Source organism: Loa loa (assembly GCF_000183805.2).
Source record: "Loa loa unplaced genomic scaffold supercont3.11, whole genome shotgun sequence".
Taxonomy (NCBI): domain Eukaryota; kingdom Metazoa; phylum Nematoda; class Chromadorea; order Rhabditida; family Onchocercidae; genus Loa; species Loa loa.
The window spans coordinates 635,031-654,751 of NW_018108191.1; the positions used below are offsets into that span (position 1 = coordinate 635,031).

General features: G+C 34.1%; 2 protein-coding genes across 2 annotated transcripts; one reads left to right on the forward strand and one right to left on the reverse strand.

Annotated features, from left to right (window-relative positions):
• On the forward strand, positions 1-10,205 carry LOAG_16654 (dynamin; the record flags this gene model as incomplete). Its single annotated transcript, XM_020449301.1, has 19 exons — positions 1-230; positions 335-444; positions 547-623; positions 783-932; positions 2,181-2,371; positions 2,499-2,610; positions 3,002-3,110; positions 3,246-3,440; positions 3,801-3,957; positions 4,197-4,385; positions 4,727-4,884; positions 5,243-5,405; positions 5,956-6,065; positions 7,489-7,618; positions 7,764-7,916; positions 8,177-8,236; positions 8,430-8,587; positions 8,770-8,940; positions 10,121-10,205. The coding sequence occupies exons 1-19, from the start codon at positions 174-176 to the stop codon at positions 10,203-10,205; spliced, it is 2,535 nt and encodes an 844-aa protein (XP_020307219.1). The 5' UTR covers positions 1-173.
• Positions 10,206-11,828: 1,623 nt separating this feature from the next.
• Positions 11,829-18,703, reverse strand: LOAG_02419 (hypothetical protein; the record flags this gene model as incomplete). The annotated part of the gene is made up of 17 exons (XM_020446003.1): positions 11,829-12,117; positions 12,384-12,586; positions 12,710-12,832; positions 13,006-13,194; positions 13,520-13,659; positions 13,766-13,901; positions 14,027-14,239; positions 14,482-14,654; positions 14,831-14,929; positions 15,010-15,260; positions 15,496-15,583; positions 15,894-16,018; positions 16,177-16,279; positions 16,540-16,917; positions 17,081-17,287; positions 17,933-18,128; positions 18,644-18,703. The coding sequence occupies 17 exons, from the start codon at positions 18,701-18,703 to the stop codon at positions 11,928-11,930; spliced, it is 2,874 nt and encodes a 957-aa protein (XP_020303604.1). The 3' UTR covers positions 11,829-11,927.
• Between the last annotated feature and the right edge of the window lie 1,018 nt (positions 18,704-19,721).

The window sequence follows — 19,721 nt, forward strand, 5'->3', positions numbered from 1 at the left end:
TTTCAGGCATTGAGATTCTGTACATAAACATTCACAGTTCCGTTTTATTTACAACTCTTGTATTAAATTGTTTGGAAACTATTTTGAACAGAATACTTTGGCGACGAAAAGAGAATTCGCTCTATTCGTACCTTTACAGTGTGGTAGTGATTATTTAACAAGGTAACGTGAAAATGTCGTGGGCTAATACAGGCATGCAAGCCCTGATACCGATTATCAATAGATTACAGGTTTATTTTTATCATTTGAAATCTTACAGCTGTTTTTCGAACTACGAAATTATTTCAGAATCAAATACTCCAATCATTGCATCATATCCGATGTCTCGTTTCAGGATGCATTCGCTCAATTGGGAACATCATTAAACTTTGATCTTCCACAAATAGCGGTGGTCGGAGGACAGAGCGCGGGGAAATCATCTGTGCTCGAAAATTTCGTTGGAAAGTTAGTTTTTCTTCTTTTGTCTTTTTTTGCTTTTAAAACAGTTTAAAGAATTTTTTTAGAACAATTTATCAATGGTCTTACTGTATTTATCTTCGGTTTCAGGGATTTTCTTCCTCGAGGATCGGGTATAGTCACTCGCAGACCGTTAATTTTGCAGTTGGTGCACGACCAACATGTAGGTAAGCAGCAGTTATAAAACAATTGATGGGTTGTTCAGTATCCTATAATGTGTAACTCTCGGACACCGTAACAAGGCATTGATTCCGATTATGTAACCATAAAATGTGCGATATCCGTGAAATCGATTATAAATAAGCGTATAATTTGTTTATTTATAGAATATGGAGAATTTTTGCACAAAAGAGGACAAAAATTCACTGATTTTGACATGATCAGGAAAGAAATTGAAGATGAAACAGATCGTATAACGGGTCAAAATAAAGGCATCTCACCGATTCCAATCAATTTGCGAATTTTCAGTCCAAATGGTACTTTGTTTAATATAATTCTTAATTTATTATGTCTTGGATGTTTTCAAGGACATCTGTATAATACTCAACTTGGACTTGATGAACATTTTCAAGTCGTTTTTCAAGAATACGAAATTCATAACTTTCGTTTTCACAACATTTGTTCTCATTCTGCTTATACCCTCACGTTATGGTGATTTCCAGCTTTCCGCTTCTGACGTTTTATATACCTATATGAGAGTGGGAAGTAAATTTTGTCTCAAATTTGCTCTTTCCCATTCTAACCACTTTTTAATATTATTATATCAGTGAAGGGACCAAAAAAGACATCAAAGTTCGCGAAAGTTTGCGGGAAACTATATATTTTGAAAGCATTTTTTACCGGGGATTCTTCGAAGCATTGAGGTGTTGGGCTAGAGGTTTCGAGACCTTACTTTATTTGAATGATTTTATGAGTGCCTACGAAGAATGGTCTTGAAAAAGAATTGTATGGATAGCAGTGGAAAAAGTCTATTATCCTTTGAAAAAATTGTTAATTAGGAATACCTTATTCGCCAACCACACTACCGCAAAATTCTCCGTTTGCTGTATTCCGGATTTTTAAAAAATCGGATAGCTTATGGAAAGCCGGAAAGGGAACTAGTGGATTTGTGATTAGAAAGCATTTGTCGAAAATTAACTGTTTCCTAAAGACAAAATAAGATATATATATATATATATAAAAAGACGGCTTGTTGCTTCTGTGAAACAGTTATCCATAAATTCTTGTTTATTCAAATATACCAGCGGAGCTAGCTGCTATTTCTATAAAGATTTTCATAAAACTTTTGGCAATATGTTCCCCAAAATAAAATTCCAGTTTCTAACTTTCCTGCATAGCGGTGTAAATTTGCTGTTACTTTGGTAAAGGATAGTTATTAACGAATTGTTTGTAATAGGTCACCGGCTGACCTTCACTAAACTTAGAAACCGGAAAAAGTTATCATAACAAATAGTTATTCTGCTCATCCGATGCACTTAAGCTTATTTAAAAACGGTTCGAAATAACATTCGTACTCACGTTTTGAGAGTCTTCAAGGTGTATCGATCACCGAACATTTAAGGTTCCTAACTCTTCACTGGATAAAGCAATCCTCACACGGTACGCCCTATGGTGAATCGTGTTCACTACCGTTAATAAATTCAGAGATGGTATTTTTGTTTTGGAAAATTACTAAGCCGTTTTTATATTTTGAGCACTAAATTAGAATTAAATTACATTTTCAGTGTTGAACTTGACTCTTATTGATTTGCCGGGTTTAACAAAAGTACCAGTTGGTGACCAGCCTCCCGATATCGAACATCAGATACGAGAAATGCTGTTAACTTATATTTCACGTGAAACGTGTCTTGTCCTGGCAGTTACCCCGGCAAACAGTGATCTTGCTACATCGGATGCACTCAAACTTGCACGAGAGGTTAGTTGACAGTATCGCATTTAAACAAGAAAGAAGCCTGAAACAATTTAAACTTGCCTTGAAATTGCTTTAGAGCAACTTTTTTCCTTTTGAAATGCTGTCATTTATCAAGGAATCAAGCTTGTAGGTTGATCCACAAGGGCTGCGGACGATCGGAGTTTTGACAAAGTTGGACCTAATGGATGAAGGTACTGATGCCCGTGACATTTTGGAGAATCGTTTGTTTCCACTTCGCAGAGGTAAATTATTCAAATTATTGCAAATTATTGCAGATCTTTGTAAAACGGATAAACAGTTAGGAAATAAAGAAAAATTTTCTTCATATAATTACTAATAATCTCATACAGTTAACCTCTTACGATCCCAACCTCTGCTTAATTCGAGGTTCACCAGGTTATTTTCCTGTTCTGTACGAATTCTAAAGTTTCTTCTTTCGTTTGAAGTTTTAAAATTTCATATTATACAGTTAAGTCGTGGATTTAAAATTAACTGAACACATCAGTTATGAGATTTCCGTTAATTTTTATTTCTAAATACTTTCCAAAAAATATTTCCAGTGATTAAGTTGCAATTTATTCAGAAAAGTAAGGAAAATAGAACAGATGACGAAAATGCTTTACCATAATTTAGGTTATATTGGAGTTGTAAACCGAGGTCAGAAAGATATTGTTGGTAAAAAAGATATTAGAGCAGCACTTGACGCCGAGCGCAAATTCTTCATATCGCATCCCGCATATCGGTAAATCTTTTTGAGTCGGTTTATCCGTTCTGTTAAAAATTATATCTCCTGTTTTGAAAGTAACAGGTTTCCAGTTTGCAGTCATACCAAAAATTACAAACTTTTCTACGCGTCATAACAAAAGTATTTTAACAGACATCTGGCAGATCGTTTGGGAACACCATATTTGCAAAGAACGTTAAATCAGCAACTTACAAATCATATCAAAGATACGTTACCGGCATTGAGGGATTCGCTGCAAAAAAAACTGTATGCACTGGAAAAGGATGTTAACGAATATAAAAATTTCCAACCAAATGATCCGTCCAGGAAGACAAAAGCTCTTATGCAGTATGCTATCGTTTCTGCTTTTTTTTTTCTTTTTTTTTTTTTTCTAAATATTAATGTGAATGGAGAAGTTCTGTATTTAATTCTTGGTTTAATGATTTATTAAAAAAATTTTTTTTCCAAAACAAGGAGTCTTTGTAAGTATTGGGGAATTTGTAGATATGAATGTTACAGATCACTCATGAAGTTTTAGAATCTTCATATTTTAAAAACGCTTCCCGCATCGTAAAACTTATACCGCAGCATTTTGAAGGACAGTAGCGAGAGGGCTAGCTTTTTTTGTCCAAACTGAATTTTTCCAGATATATGTGTGTAATAATTTTATTATTTATCTCGGCAAGAATCTAAGATTATTATTCTTAGGATGGTACAAACTTTCACAACAGATATCGAGCGATCCATTGAAGGGTCATCATCGAAGGCTGTAAGTACAAATGAATTATCTGGAGGTGCACGAATTAATCGAATTTTCCATGAACGGTTTCCATTTGAGATCGTAAAAATGGAAATCGATGAAAAGGTTGAATTGTTCATATTCTTTTCAGTTTTGTTAATTGGATGAGATTACACACATCTGCAATTTTTCTTAGCTCTCAACATTCCTATATATAAAATTTCAAAAATAGGGTTTTGAAAAGAATGGCTTTATAGTATTAGGGTCATATTATTTTATTTTTTAAGCATAGTTTTTTCGTTTTACTCCTGTGAGAAAAGTGAAGTATAAGCGTACATAGCACTTGAATCAATTTAATTTTGTAGGAGATGAGACGGGAAATACAAATTGCAATACGTAACATTCATGGTATCCGTGTTGGTCTATTCACACCTGACATGGCATTTGAAGCTATTGTAAAGAAACAGATCGAACGTCTAAAAGAACCATCATTAAAATGTGTTGATTTAGTTGTTAATGAATTGGCTTCTGTTGTGCGACAGTGTGCTCAGTGTGTAAGTTTCAGTATTTTCATAAGGTTACACATCCCTGATTTTTACTGCTTACCCTGTGCTACTGGTATACTGTGATTACAGTGTTATCGCATAATTGAAACGGATCGGATTCCCATTATTCAAAATATCATGCAATATTTTGTTGAGCTTTTGATTGAATAATCGATATCTTTTATTAATGGATCAGAATTACTCTACTTTAATGTTTCTTTCTTTCCATCTTTGACTAAAATTAAGACAGAGTATAGATATAATAACATAAAGAAATTAATAATTTTAAAAGTTAGGATTGGTTTTTTTCTCATTCTGATTGAATAAAATACAGTTAGACATATGTTCAGGTTGCACGTTATCCAAGATTACGCGATGAAATTGAACGAATTGTAACGACAAATATGCGAGAAAAAGAGCAGTCTGCGAAATATCACATTTCGATGCTTGTTGATTACGAACTTGCTTATATGAATACTAATCATGAAGATTTCATCGGGTTTTCAAAGCAAGTTTCAATTGTTATAGTTGATTTTCAGTCATCACTTAATCCTTAGCGGCATGTATATTGCTGATTATGCATAAACAAAAGGCCACCATAGAATAGCCTTTACAGCTTGATATACTAATTGAGTTGTGTTACTCTTGAACTTTTGATAGTCAAGTTCATACATAAATGTTCACATCATGGTGTTGTACGTGGTGTTGATCATGGTGTTGTAGTTTATTAGATGGATTTACTTGACATTAGTATGACATCTCGAAATTAACTTTGTTTTATTTTGTTCCGGAGTTAAAATGAGAAGTTGCGTCTCAAAATATTACTTTATTTAAAAATTACATTAACAGCTTGTTGGTTTTTGTAGCGCGGAAGCAAAAGCATCGTCGACTTCACAAAAGAAAAATCTTGGTAATCAGGTGATAAGGAAAGGCTGGTTATCGGTGCACAATATATCGTTCGTGCGTGGTTCAAAAGACTGTTGGTTTGTACTGACATCTGACAGCTTATCATGGTATAAGGATGATGAGGTATACCACTTTCATCCTTTCTTTTCTCACTGATTCCGTGCTTCCAGACTTCAATTACAAATTTAAGTAATGTTTTTCTTCTGTTTGTTAGTTTCATTAGACAAAACTGATTGTTCTGCATGATAGGGCTATTTTCGTTCTTTAAAGCCTTTTCTTTATGATAGTTGTAGCTATATTTATAACAAAATCACATAGCTTGTGGTTTTCAAAGTGTGATTCGTAATTTCTTTTAAACTATCAATATTTAATCATTCAACACGACTTTTTATGGGCTCTGTTCGACTGTAGGCCGGAAATGTTTCTGCACCGATTTACTGAAAGTCTTTCACAATATAGGGTTCAGAAAATTATTGCACATGCTGATTGGGTATATAGTATTTTGAACTTATGGATTTCAAGTCACTTAGGAGGATTATCGTTTCTGCTTCCATAAAGTTTTTTAAGATGCTTATTCGCAGATCTCGGTAATATTTGTGTTGATAAAGATATGTTATCCAGTAGATTTTTACTAGCGATACTTTTTCGGAAACTTAAAAGTGTCTTATTGTAGGAGAAGGAGAAAAAATATATGCTGCCGTTGGATGGGATAAAATTGCGAGATCTTGAAGCTGGTTTTATGTCGAAGCAGCACAAATTCGCTCTCTTCTACCCCGACGGAAAGTAATTTTTTCATTTTTTCTGGTGGCTGGAATACTTCTCTAACCTATACTGTAAAGCTAAAAAAAAACTCAAGAACTAACAAAGTTATTAGCGGGAAGATCAGATTTAGGCATCATATTATGTTTGCTTGTTGTGCATTTTTACCATTGCTATGCTTTCATGGAATTATCATCCACGTACGCCTGTCGTATCAGGCGTACGTGGATGATAATTCGAAATTTTTAACAAAATTTTTTCAGTAAAAAATTAAATGAATTTCTATCTACCTTCTTTCTCTTTCTTTTTTTTCTGCTATGATTTTTTTAATTTCAGCACGTAAGCAATTTAATTATTTTGCTGGAAAATTCATATGGCCTGACGGAGGGACGCTTGTTGATTTTATCTGGTTAAATATTTTGTCTCAGATTTGTAATTCAAGGTTTGAGGTATTGGGCTGGTGCTGTTGTTTGAAGGACAGGAAAGTTGTATCTGTACTTTTGAGATAATGAACAGTGCTATAACCGATTTACTTATGTAGAATTTTCCGGAACTTTCAAAGAAAACATCTCCAGCCTACTTATATTGATTAATATTTACATTTTTTTTTTTTGATTTCCACTAAACAACGTGTTTTTTATTCTTTTTGCAGAAGGTAACTATAGCAACATAATACTTCAGTAAATTTTCCTCCTAAAATTGAAATGTTGTGAATTGGTTTATCTAAAAGTAAATGGTGAATCGTGTAGTGAAAGTTGAAAACATCTGTCTACTTGTTCGTTAAATCAGTTAGCAACAATTTTCGCATAAAATTAACAGCTTTTGCCTTAGATGCTTTTGTTCTCTTGGCGTGTCGTGTATAGTATAGTGAAATCCTAATGTATATGGTATCGGCACTTGAAAGAACATGATGATGTTCATTCTCAGTTGATTTAATTCTTTACGCGCCGTGGAAGTCTGGAAATGTACAAGAACGAGAAGTGAGGGCGGAATAGCTCCTACCATTGATTCGGTGTTATAATTTCAATAATAGCAATAGTTATATCAGCAGAAGCTCACTATGGAAGATTGTAACAGTGGGAAGCAAAAAAAGAAAAAAAAAATGTATTGGTAATGCTTGCTTACTAGATGTTTGGACTGAAAAAAGTAGCTTCAAATTTTTGTCTGTGGTCGATCTTTTGTCGAAAGTTAAATAGTACAGAATAAAGCCGATGTTGTTAGATAATGGGTAATATGAACGGATTAGCTGAACAAGTTTTTTTTTCCACTACTTTGGCACTGCGATTCCTTTTTTTTATTTTTTGACGTTTATGGAGCTTGACGGACTCTTCTGTATCAGCATTATGACCTCGAAAATGATATGGTTCTACTAACTGCATGAGTCATAAGCATGTACATAGCTAATATTTCCGAGCAAGAGTGATACAAATTATGTTATATTTGCCAGGAATATCTACAAGGATTACAAACAATTGGAACTAAGCGCTAGCAATTTGGATGAAGTAGATGCCTGGAAGGCATCATTTCTTCGTGCTGGTGTTTATCCAGAAAAGGAGAAGCCAGCCGAGGATGGTGAGGTAAGGTTTTCAATTTTCAAATTTTCGTTTAAAGTTTCACGCTGTTTTAATAGGTATTGTCTGATACAGATATAAAATTCGTATATATACATTTTTTTCCTTGAAGTTTTCTTCACTTTTTTTGGATAAGATATTGTTTTGACAGAGCGTTACGGCAATTGAAGAATCATCAGTGGATCCACAGCTTGAACGCCAAGTGGAAACAATTCGTAATTTGGTTGACTCTTATATGCGAATTGTTACAAAAACAATACGAGATCTTGTGCCGAAAGCAATTATGTTTCTGATTGTTAATAAAGTAGGGTCGTCTATTGACTAAAATTTTCTTGTACAAAAATTGGTATAAACAGCTTATAGCGAAACAGAAATAGGCATAATTAAGAATTATTGAGAAGCAATATTAAATATGCTGAAAAAGTTTCCGTCATTACCACAAGTGGAATAGTTCATATCAGTTATTCCGAACTAAGCTTACACTGAAAGAAGAACACAAATTGACGAGAATAAAATCAAGTTTGTTCTGATTGTTCATTTTTCAATTCATGAGTTATTTTCCAGGTTAGTGAATTTTTGCGTGATGGTGATCTTTTGGCTAATCTTTATCAGCTTGGTGATACAGTCAGTCTTTTTCCTAATTTCATTCATATTTTTCCTAATTCTCGGATAAACCAGCAAAATGAACAAAATGAGAATGTTCCGTTCTTCTTTGTTACTGATTAGAATAAAATTTATTTTGGAGAGCTATCTCCTATTTTTGATTACTATCTTTTTGTTTTTAGTACTGCATCGTAACCACTGGAATTTTTTCCAGGATTCACTGATGGAAGAAAGTCAGCTCGAAGCACAAAAACGAGAAGAAATGTTCCGAATGTATCATGCTTGCAAGGAAGCATTAAAAATTATTGGCGAAGTGAATATGTCTACAATGTCAACTGACGCACCTCCTGCAGTAGCAAGTGATTGGCTGAGGTAATTGTTTTTTGCACTTAAAGAAAATTTTACCTGGGTAATTCTAACTGTGGTTAACTTTGGATAGATTCAGTGGGAAACCCTCTTTATATTTGTTATTTCGTCCAACAGGCTTCATTTTTTGACGAGGAGAGGAGTTCAGTTTTTCAAGACGTCGAAAAAAAAAAAAACTCCAACTTTAGATCCAATGGACCATCTCCGATACCGCGACCTGGAGTGGGTGGTGGATTAACTGCGCAGCGTCCAGCTCCAATGCCACCACGACTGACGGGGAATGTGCCGAGCACATCTTCACTTGCGAATCGACCACTACCGGGACCACCGGGTGGCCTTCCTGCTCCGTTGTTACCCATGTAAGTGTATTAACTGTAAAACACGTTGTAGCATAAATAGCTGCTGAGGAATGTCTCACATTAGTCTCCCTAAATTCCTTCGAATCCAATTTTATATTGAGAGAATTGTGATACATGGTCGTATCTTTCTTCATACAGTTAATGTTTCTTTTTTTTCGAAATTTTTTTCAAAAACACTCGGCAAATTTTTTGCCGAGTGTCAAATGGTGCATATGACATAAATTAATACACATCTCAATTATGCGAGATATGCAGAAGCATTTTGTCCTTAATGATAGATTACCTTTTCATAACTGATAATTAATAGTTATAGGGAGTTTGAAGAACTAATATCTTTGCTTGTTTCATTTGCTTAAACATTTATTGTTTTTCATGATATGAATTTTTGAAATCATTTAGGCGTCCAAAATAACTCACCGAAGGGTAAAATGATTAGCATTTTTTGAGCCTGCTATTACAATAAAGAATTAGTAGTGCATGTTATGTGTTGTTTTTACTCAGTTATTAATTTGACACCATATAGTATTGTTGTCGTTGGTTTAGAGTACAGTGTAATAATTGTTGTTGTAATAGCAGTAACTTAATCGCTTTTTCACCACTAAAGCATATTGCATGAAGTCCTAGAAAATTGTTTATTTAATTTGCTGCTGGTCCAGAATACAGTGCATAATCTAGTCGGAATTTAGTTATCACTAAATTCTAGCAGGGTTTTACTCTCTAAATGATTTTACTGTCTAAATGATGTAATCGGAGTTACAACGGATAAGTAATCTGATGGCATAACGAAACTAACAGATAGTGAAATTGTAACGTATGAAGTCCCCAATCTTCTTGTATTCCTTAGAGAAATTCCGTACATTTGTCGGGCTGAAGTTCGCTGACTAATTCCGTGTTATCAGAAATTAGTGAACGACGACATAACGAAACTAACAAATAGTGAATTTGCTGTCGAAACAGGAAGATGGAAAATGTATGATTTATGTTATAACGCCGTATATCCTGCGTAATCGTCGTAATGCATGGTTTCCAGGTACAGATACTATGTGTCGTGCAGTCGGGCAGAGTAGTAAAGGCGGTTTGCTAATTGCAGTGTTTGATTTCAAATAGAAAATGTGAAGTGGACCATTTGTTGTCTCAAACTTCTCCCGAAGTATTTTAATAAGCTTTTGTTTTGTTTCAGTCGAGTGCATAACAATTCAGCGGTTCAAAACGGTGTACCTCCGAGGATACCAGATCGACCGCAGATACCTTCACGCCCTTACTGATTTCCAGCTAGATGCTACAATCCTCCTCCTCCTCTCTCATGTAAATATATTTCTGTATTAGAAGTGAGCTTTGCTAAGGTCCTAATTCAATTAGTAGTACTTGAAGAGTTGATGTTACTCAAATTCTTGCTTTAGGAAATTAGCCATTCCATATAAAAACGATTTATATGCCACTCTCTTGTATACTTTCTTCATTGGGATTTCATATATCTTTATTTCAACACATCTGATTGATGGCACCATAATCAGCTACACTAATCATTATGGTGGGGACGAACCTTTTATTAGACTATTGTACGACTTGAACAGGCTTACTACAATGTGCTTAGTATTTGTTTATACGCGTCCTGTTATATATATGCTGTTTTACACGAATCGTTCTTTTTCTGATGAATTTCCAGTCGTGCGTAGCTTCACATTTCTTATTTGCTGTATGGGTCTTTAGTTATGTCTAAAATAAGAGATGTTTTCGGGACTTCCAAAGCAAAATACATGGCTCAAAATTCAATGACTTATCCTTCGATTTTTATACTGCGGGAAAAGATTGAAATGAGTTGGAGCCAGACAAATTTACAATCTGATCCTGATGTTCATGATTAATATAACCCCTCTGCGAAATGCTGTTTTATTGAGCAGAGCAGGAATGGAAGTTGAACACTGACTTTTTCAATCGTAGCCATAATGTTGGTCTTCATTTTACGCACAAAACATTTTGTACATTGCGGGAACTCTCAAATTTTATATACGTTTTGTTAGCCATTTGAAAGTTATGCTTCACTTCCGTTCTTTCGGAGTTTTATCTCTAATTAAATTGGATAATCTTATAAAGTACTATTTGTGGTAGATGTTGTCGTAAACTATAGTAGCAAACATGAAAAGTAGGACTTTTCAAAAAAAGAAGTAAAACTTTCCATGTGTAAGCAACATTCATTATTTTACTATAATTTATTTCTCTTTTACCGACAGTTCCTTTTCCCTTCAGCTAATTTTTTAATTTTCTGAATGTAAGGAGAGGATGGTACTCATTCACTGAATGACCTCTTCATCTCAATCTCCAATTTAAACTTTCAAGTAAATTCAACAGTAAATACCTCTCTCTCCATCAAGATATCTTCCAGTATTTCGAAAAAAATAGATTTTGATCAAGCTTTGAAACTGAAATCTTGAATTCATTGCTTTTAGCAACCTCTCTAGCGTAATCGCGTTGTACTTTTTATTACTAAGGTAAAAAAGGATTCCGGAATTATCAAATACATTTTTTCAGGATCATCCTGCTACTGAACATATTTATGCTATAAAATCCCTTCTAGAAGTGATTTTTAAGGGTTTTTCGTTCAGCTGTAAAATCTCCATGTTGATAATTTGTGTTGCAAGTTAATGTTCATAAGTAAATGTATGTCTTTGTGGTTTAGCTTCTCCATAAACTTGAATTCGGTGTGCGCTGGATAGTTTTTTTTTATTTTTATTCTTTTTTTTTTTTGTATGGGTTTGTACACACAGGACTTCTCTGCAAAAAAAACGTCCTAAATTCAAATTTAAATATTTTTAAATGCAGTAGATGACCTCATCCAGAAACTTGTTAATTAAAAGATGATTGAAAAGGTTTGAAATTTTACCTAATGAATTCACAAAAGATGCAAATGCAGGAAGTTGTAGCCTTTCGATTTCCTAAGTGTTTAACATGTCATTTATAATAGAGTTAATGAATGCAGTAATGAGACATCAATCCTCTTCCTCTTCAAAATATTCATCTGGTTCTGATTCTTTGTCACTGTCGTTCTGGTGACACTGAGCCATTGGCACGTGTAAATGATAGTCTTTCGAAATGGATGATTTTGTTACATTTGCACGACTTCTACCGTATTGATTCCTTGCTTTTAACATTTTGTGAACATAGCGTAACTGTTGTTCTCTGCAAAATTGGAATCTAAATTTTTATAACTGATTTAACCAGAAAAAGTCGATTTCGTAGTCCTATATTTTTTCTTCTGTACTGAATTCGTTGTTAGCTTTTCTATAATACAATTCGGATTATATAGCTTTTTCATATAAGCCGAATTTCACATTTCAGGACACTGAATTACGTATTTTGGACATACGGACGTGAAAGTTTTTTATATTATTCATAGTAGCTAAGGGATTCTGGCAAGGGAACGGAAAAAAAAGATACAAACATACCTGTAAGTTTCATCATCTGGATCAAGTCTGAATGGAACATAGGAATCCTTTGGCGAATTTCTCGGTGTTGAACAACCTGGTGATTCAGGGATGCGAATTAACTTTTTTCGACGTATATTCCTTCGGACAGATTTTGGTGTTGGTGTACGCAAGACAGATAGTAATGAGTCATCGGAGTCAAAAGTTGTCACTGATGGCATCATCTGAAATATTCAGTAATTGGTCTCTTCAAATAATTGAGAACATCCACATGAAAGTTATGTCGAAAAAGCGAAAGCAAAACGACTTAAACTAAAATTGGAATTTACTGGAAATTAAGAACTGACTGCCACTTTTCTTCCTCTCGGTTCCATATCCATTGTTTCTTCGAAAAAGTCTGAACCATTGCCTGCTTTCAGATACTGCCGAGTGAATCGATCCGCTTGGATTTGATATGCAAGCGTGCCAACCTATTATGCATTTTCACATTTTAATGAAAGAAGCGAAGGTACTAAAATTAATATAAAAAAGTTGCTCCAGCTAAAATTTTATAAACTCACTGTCTATAAGGAATTCACTATGTGCACATTTCAGTGTCACCAGATCTGATATCTACAACTACGATGAGAATGATATAACTTACTTTGGTTTTTCTAAGCGCATCCACCACATCAGCTGGTACATCCATCGTTTTACTTTCTTTTGGAATAATATTCAGTTTTAAAACCTGTAGTGCTTGCCTACGACATTCTTCCGCCGTATGTGTTCGCATCAATGCAGCAATATTTTCCCAGTCTTCCCAGTTTTGTGGGCATATAGCACGAACTGCTAACTAAAACACGGCCATATTTGCTACATCAAACAAATATTAAGATTACTGATGATGAATTAGTCAAAACCTTCGAAATCACTTTTACTATACGATGGTTCCATTTCTTTAATGGTGCTTGGCTTCTTACTAATTTGTTCTCCGTCACTGTGACTGCATAAAAAGAAATTTTTTCGATGACTACGAGTTTATAAAATAGGAAATGAAACTTAATACTTCAGAGCATATAGTTTTTAACAGGTCACAGAATAATTTGCAATAAGTAGATTTTACTTTCAGTCTGGTATTATCATTCCCTTTCCATTTTTTCGCTTGGACATTTTTTCACCATTTCAGTGACATTGCTGTTTGCAATTCTGCCCGCCTTTGCATTTTCCACAATACCGTTCTCCGATTCCACATCGCTGAACGATACAATCGGTGCAGTTTCCTTAACGCTATGCTGTTTGTCGTCATCCTTCCTTTGTGCTGCAGAGTTCATCAGATAATGTATAGTGTTAGCAACCTTCTATCCCGTTATTCGAAAGAAGAAAAGAAATAAAAAGTGAACCGTTTCTAGCTTTTAAAAAAGTACCTTTCATAGACTTGTTCTTCTGCTTCGGAACAATATTCCTAGAAGTTTTAATTCGGTGTTTACGTAATTTATGTATTTTTGCCGTCTTTCTTTTTACGCCTTCCTCTGGTGAAGATATAATCATGCGTGAACTGCGCTGAAAATGATGAAAGAATGCAACCAGCAAAGATACATTAGTCAAAAACAAGCAATTCAGAGAATTCCAGCACATCAAATTGAAAAAAAAGAACTTTCAACCTTTAAAAATCAAGATTTACATACATGTCCACGTTTTCCACAAAAAGGCGTTAGGGGTATAAGCGGAGACAGTCTTCGATCATCATCATCATCATCATCATTGGAAGAAGAGCTTTTACTGTCGCTGTAAGCAACAAGAGGGACACTTTTAATGTTGGTATTGTGAAAACTAGGTTTTCGGCCTTCTTTCTGCAGCATTTCTCGTAAATTCATCTCACGGAGAGTTGATAAAGAGCTCTGAAATTTACAATTGGATTCTGTCTAGAAAGGAACTGGTTCAATGTTTCTTGCTGTTCTACTTTTAATCGCATTTCTCTGCACCGAAAATCAAATCAAATTAGTAGGTAAATCATGGGTAGCTCATTCCATTTCTTTCATTGCTGATTACGGACTGAAAGACATTCCCCCACACTATCAACAAGTAATTTTCTTATTCAATTACTATATGAAAATGATTCCAAGCCAATGAAAAAGTTCACCATATCAGATGTGCTTGTCGAATAAATGGAATCTGTTGTAATACCGACAGCTTTTATTGGTGAACCATGAACATTGTACACAATTCGTTGTCCTGTCCACGTCGCCAGGCGTGGTTTAATAGCACGACCGCTTCTAGTCGTTTTCAACAGCAAAAGGTCCGCAGAATTTCTCACTGTAAAGTATTACTATTTATCCTAAAATATGAAATATTTAGCTTTAAACTCATTCAATCTGTTAAAAAAAAGAGCATAGAATGGGAAAACGTGAAGGATGAAAATGAAACAGAAATAGATTGGGAGAATTATCTCATGTTGACAAATACTTCGTCCTAATGAAGTTATTAGTTACCTGCATCCTTTTCTTCATGCTTCACTCGCTTTGCTGGGAAAATAAAACCTTTGCTTTGTCGATGCTTATTATCTCTTCGCTTTCCAGTCTTTACGCGATCTGAATCGTAAGAATGAAGAGACATATATAGAATTCCAGTTCGACCAGTTAAAATACATTTTAAGAGATCCAAAATTTACATGAATCTTCAATTCGATATCGAAAAAATTTCTTCGAAGTGGGACATTTTGTAGACTTTAGATCCTCCCTACAGTTTGGGATGCTGTCCTCATAAGATAAGCCATCAGAGTCACTACTCTGAGAATCACTATCAACAGATAAACACTTTTTGACACTCGGTTCAAAACCACGGCGATGTAAAATTCCCACTTCATCATCGTCATGAATTTCAGAAATAGTTAGCGATTGCTGCGGCGGTAGTTGCGGCTCACTGAAATTTGATCCTCAAATTTTAAAAAAATTTGAAAAGGGAAAAATTTCTTCACAAAAGGAGAAATTTGTGGTAACCATGAAAAATTACCTACTAAAATTCAAGAAAAAATTCAGCAGCAGTTGTAGGCACTTGGAGACGAAAAATAAGGACGGAAAAAGTTAGCATAATATTCATATTTGTTATTGCAAACAGTTAAGTAATAATCCTCGAAAAAAGAAACAAGAAAACTTACATGTATGTACTGAAAAACAGTGACAGGATACGATGCCAATCTTTTGGAAATCCATTCAGGAATTGTGTCACAAACTCTCTCGGAAATCCTGAAGAAAAATAATATAAATCCCATATTGAAGAGCTTCTCGGCTAAAAGTGCAACTGATGCAAGAGTATCTATTTTTGCCTCCTCTCTCAACATTATATCAGCAAATTGATAAGGGGATATCATACAGAAAAAAGCAATACATAAAATGTGACATTTCAATCAAATTTGGGACAACTTCATATCTTCATCTTCAGTGCTATGAATATCAAACAAATATCAAACTATACATGTAGAATTTAAATGAAAGTATAACAAGCTAATTATACTTATTTCGTAATCAATTCAGAAGCAAAAGCAACAAAAACTACCTTGCTGCAAAGCTAATATTGTATTGATCGGTCCCATCAGTTCATATGCACCTGTTTCAGTTCGCAGCAAACGATTACCTTCCACCGCAACAATACATGATGTTTTCCAATCCAATTTTTTGTCCCTAAACATGGATTTGAAGACACAGTTGGCATATTGACGATTTGATCCTGAGCACAATGTGCGCATATTGGTTTCCATTTATTCAAACGATTGAAAATTGACAAGAATAGCATGTTGGAAAGAACGACACAAAAACAGCAAATAATTAAGGCAACTTACGGACGAAAACCAACTATAACAAAAGCGAAATTTGGGAAAAGCTTCGAATGTCCTAAGTCATTTGCAGAAAATCGTATTGTCCAGTTATATAAATCTACTGCTTCTGAAAATATGGAGTAAAACATTTTTTATTGGTCATTTTGCTTCCGGAAGAATTTCAATAACAAAGAAAAACGCATGCAGACAGTAATTGGCTAATTCATAGATGTATTTTAAGTTCAGGATCCGGAAACTCACTTCCTAAAATTCCGACACGAAACATTGTTGGGCAGCGTTAAATGTCAATATCGATAAAAAAGTTTTAAGAAGCAACTATTTTTTCTGAAAGAATATTACACATGTAAAATTTACGTCCCAACTCACTTGGACGACGTCGCTGAAGTGGTAATAGCGGCATTTTAAACAGCGTATCTTCTTGCGGTTTGTCTTCAAAAATCGCTTTCTCATCAGACATCTTCATCTCAGTAGCACGTTTGCCAGCATTAACTGACATAAACTGGTTCTCACATTTTAGAATCAACTTTTGTTTAGTGGAATCATGACTTGAAGATGCGATAGATGAGCCAAGATTTCTCGGGAATCCACCGACTGGATTTGTGAACTTATCAGAAGAGGTGGATGCAAAGAGTTGTTCGTTATTTATTTCTTCATCTTCCTCCACAATTTTTTCTTTGATTAACAAATATTTCGCGTGTTTCGTATCACTATTCGAAAGTGATGACACTTCATGTCCACCAAAAACTATAAATTTAAAAAGAAAAATTGGATAGCGGATGATTCAGATTGGATGCACTTTCTCAGAAATTATTTCCGAAGACTAAAAAATGTACTCACTCTTAGCACAAGCAATTTTAAGCAAGGAATTAATTATATAAAAGTCTGCAACATTAATTGCTTTAATTACCGTCTCTAAACGTTGGTATGCGACGTCCATCGGTACGTGAGCATTTGGATATATCTAGAAGTACACCACTGAGAAGCACAGAATGTAATCTTTGAGATACATTAAGTTTATTAGGCCTCACCACATTACTGTAATAATCGCCTAGAAGTTCTCGCCATTCATATGGAAAACCATCTTTGAACCTTTCAATTAGTGTCTTTGGATATCCTGAAAAAGAGCACTATTTCAAAAAAGAGCACTTTTGCAAAAAGGAAAAAGATTCACAGCGTTCAAAATTGATAACATAAAATATGCTCAGTGACTATTGGAAAATCTAAAATATCACTGAATTTGTAAGTAATAGCATCAATAATAAGTTTCATGCTACAAGAAAATTTTTACAGAACGACTCGTCTACCGTAAAATGTCTTAGAAATGTTAGAAGAAATATATAAGTTCAGAGATGGAAGAATGAGGTCTCTGAAAGCAGCTGTCTAGGCAAATGACATTATATTTATCACCATTATTAACAATTTGATGCTCCAGAGTGGTAGCAATTCTTACAAAAAAAAAAAAGAAAAAAAAAACTAAACAAATAAGATTCTCATTTACTAATTTCTTCACTACGTTGAAATATATTAATAGAGTTGCAAACAAACGTTGCAATACTGTAAAACATGTCTTTTTATGAAAACAAATTTGAATAAATTATGGAAGTTTTATATATCACTGTTTAGGAAAAAAAAAAACTGGTAAAGAGTACTTCAAAAAAGTCGCTTTTGAGGATTTCAAAAAAAAAAAGAAAAATTTCTAAGAATATTCTAAATAAACGATAACAAAACACTCTAAATAATAATGATTTGTCATCAATACCAAGTCCATATGCTGAATCTTGATCAATTACTCCATGTAAAACATATTTGGAGCCGCTAATAGTTAGTAATGTCACTGAGTTATATCTTTCCTGGATTGCTGTACTGCGCCAATTTTCCAGTTCACGTTCTTCGACGTCTTTCTTTCGATAACCTTCCACGCATATAGCAAATTCATCCTTATCATTGCGGATAAACTGAAAAGTTAAATATTGCTTGTCTTAAACTTAAATAGTGGCATTAGTTACCAAATACATTCAACCTAATATTTATCTCAGTAATGAGCCTAGAAACGTAAACTCTTGGAGTTTCTTAATGTATGGATATTTAACCAGTGAGCTACCTTTGTATTCAAATGCCAATAAAACATTCCAAATGAAATTTCAAATCTTAAAAGAACAAAAAACTTCAAGTCCTCAAATGTTAATGGCTACATTGGAGCAAAACCTAACTTTAACGTCCCGTAACATATTATATTTTTTTTGCTAAATCGATATTCACCATGACTCAAAAAATTTTTTAAATGCATTAAACATCTTCACTACCATGATGATAAATTTGAAAAAACTTTTGCATCTTGTCATAATTATTAAAAAATAATTGAAAACAGTTCCGTCATTCACTTACAAAATATCTGAAACGAAACTTCAATCCTCATGAATAATTTCAAAAACTCGAAATTTCAAAAAATTCTACAACTACAACCATTAACCTTGAAAATCCAAAGTTTAAGATCGATTACTGTCTGTTGACTTTTTTGTTGTGAGTACATTTCTTTTTCTTTTTTGTTTTAACCGTGCATCTGCAAAAAAAGAGTTGAAAACTGGTACAGGATAAATTCAGAAATGATATTGACGATATGTTTTAATCAATAAACAATTTGAAATCATACATATTATTCACTTTTGAAGTCATACATATTATTCACTCTGATGACTCCCATTGATGAAAACGATAGACGATAGGGAATTCCGCAATCAAGCGAAACAGACATGCATAATTAGACAAGTCGAATAATAATGATAACATGCGAATTGTTGCACATGTACGTTGGTACATAGGATTAAAAGTCTACATCGAACATATGCCGCCTAGAAGCCTTAATATTTAAACGTATCCGACATACATAGCAGCTTTCTCAAGCAAGAATAAAAACACGTCCAAAATGTCGGGAATGATAAGGTCCTTTGCTTACTAGGAAACAATGACACATAGTTAGGTATAATGCATTTAGAAATGTTTTTGCCAGTTATCCAAAATTCCTATATATCGTACAAATTTCCCCTAAAAGTATTTTGGAATACTTAATCTGCCCGCCGATTTGCTAATCAGGATTGTGTTAGTATTGTGCACGTAACATCACGTACTTCTCCAACCACACGTCTTACGTGGAACATTTCACACCCAACACCTAACAAAATGTAAAATTTGGCGCGCAAATGTCGTTGTATTACGCTGATCCACGCTAAAGTGATCATTTAAGCAGACACGATATGCAAATTCTCGTTCCAAGCATTATTCAGAAAATCAGAAGCCGTTATTCATAGTATTGTGTGGGTTGAAGAAATTGTTAGATGATCAAAAACAAAAATTAAGTAGTTTGGAGCAAGAAACAAATCTTTACTTTTTCTCTTAACACCTCATAATCAATGGTCTCTCATAAAGACAGAATAAGTTTGTTAAATGAGTAGTTACCTTTTTAAAATTGTCAGTTACTTGCATTGATCAGACATACATACACACACACACACACACACACACACACACACACACACACACACACACACACT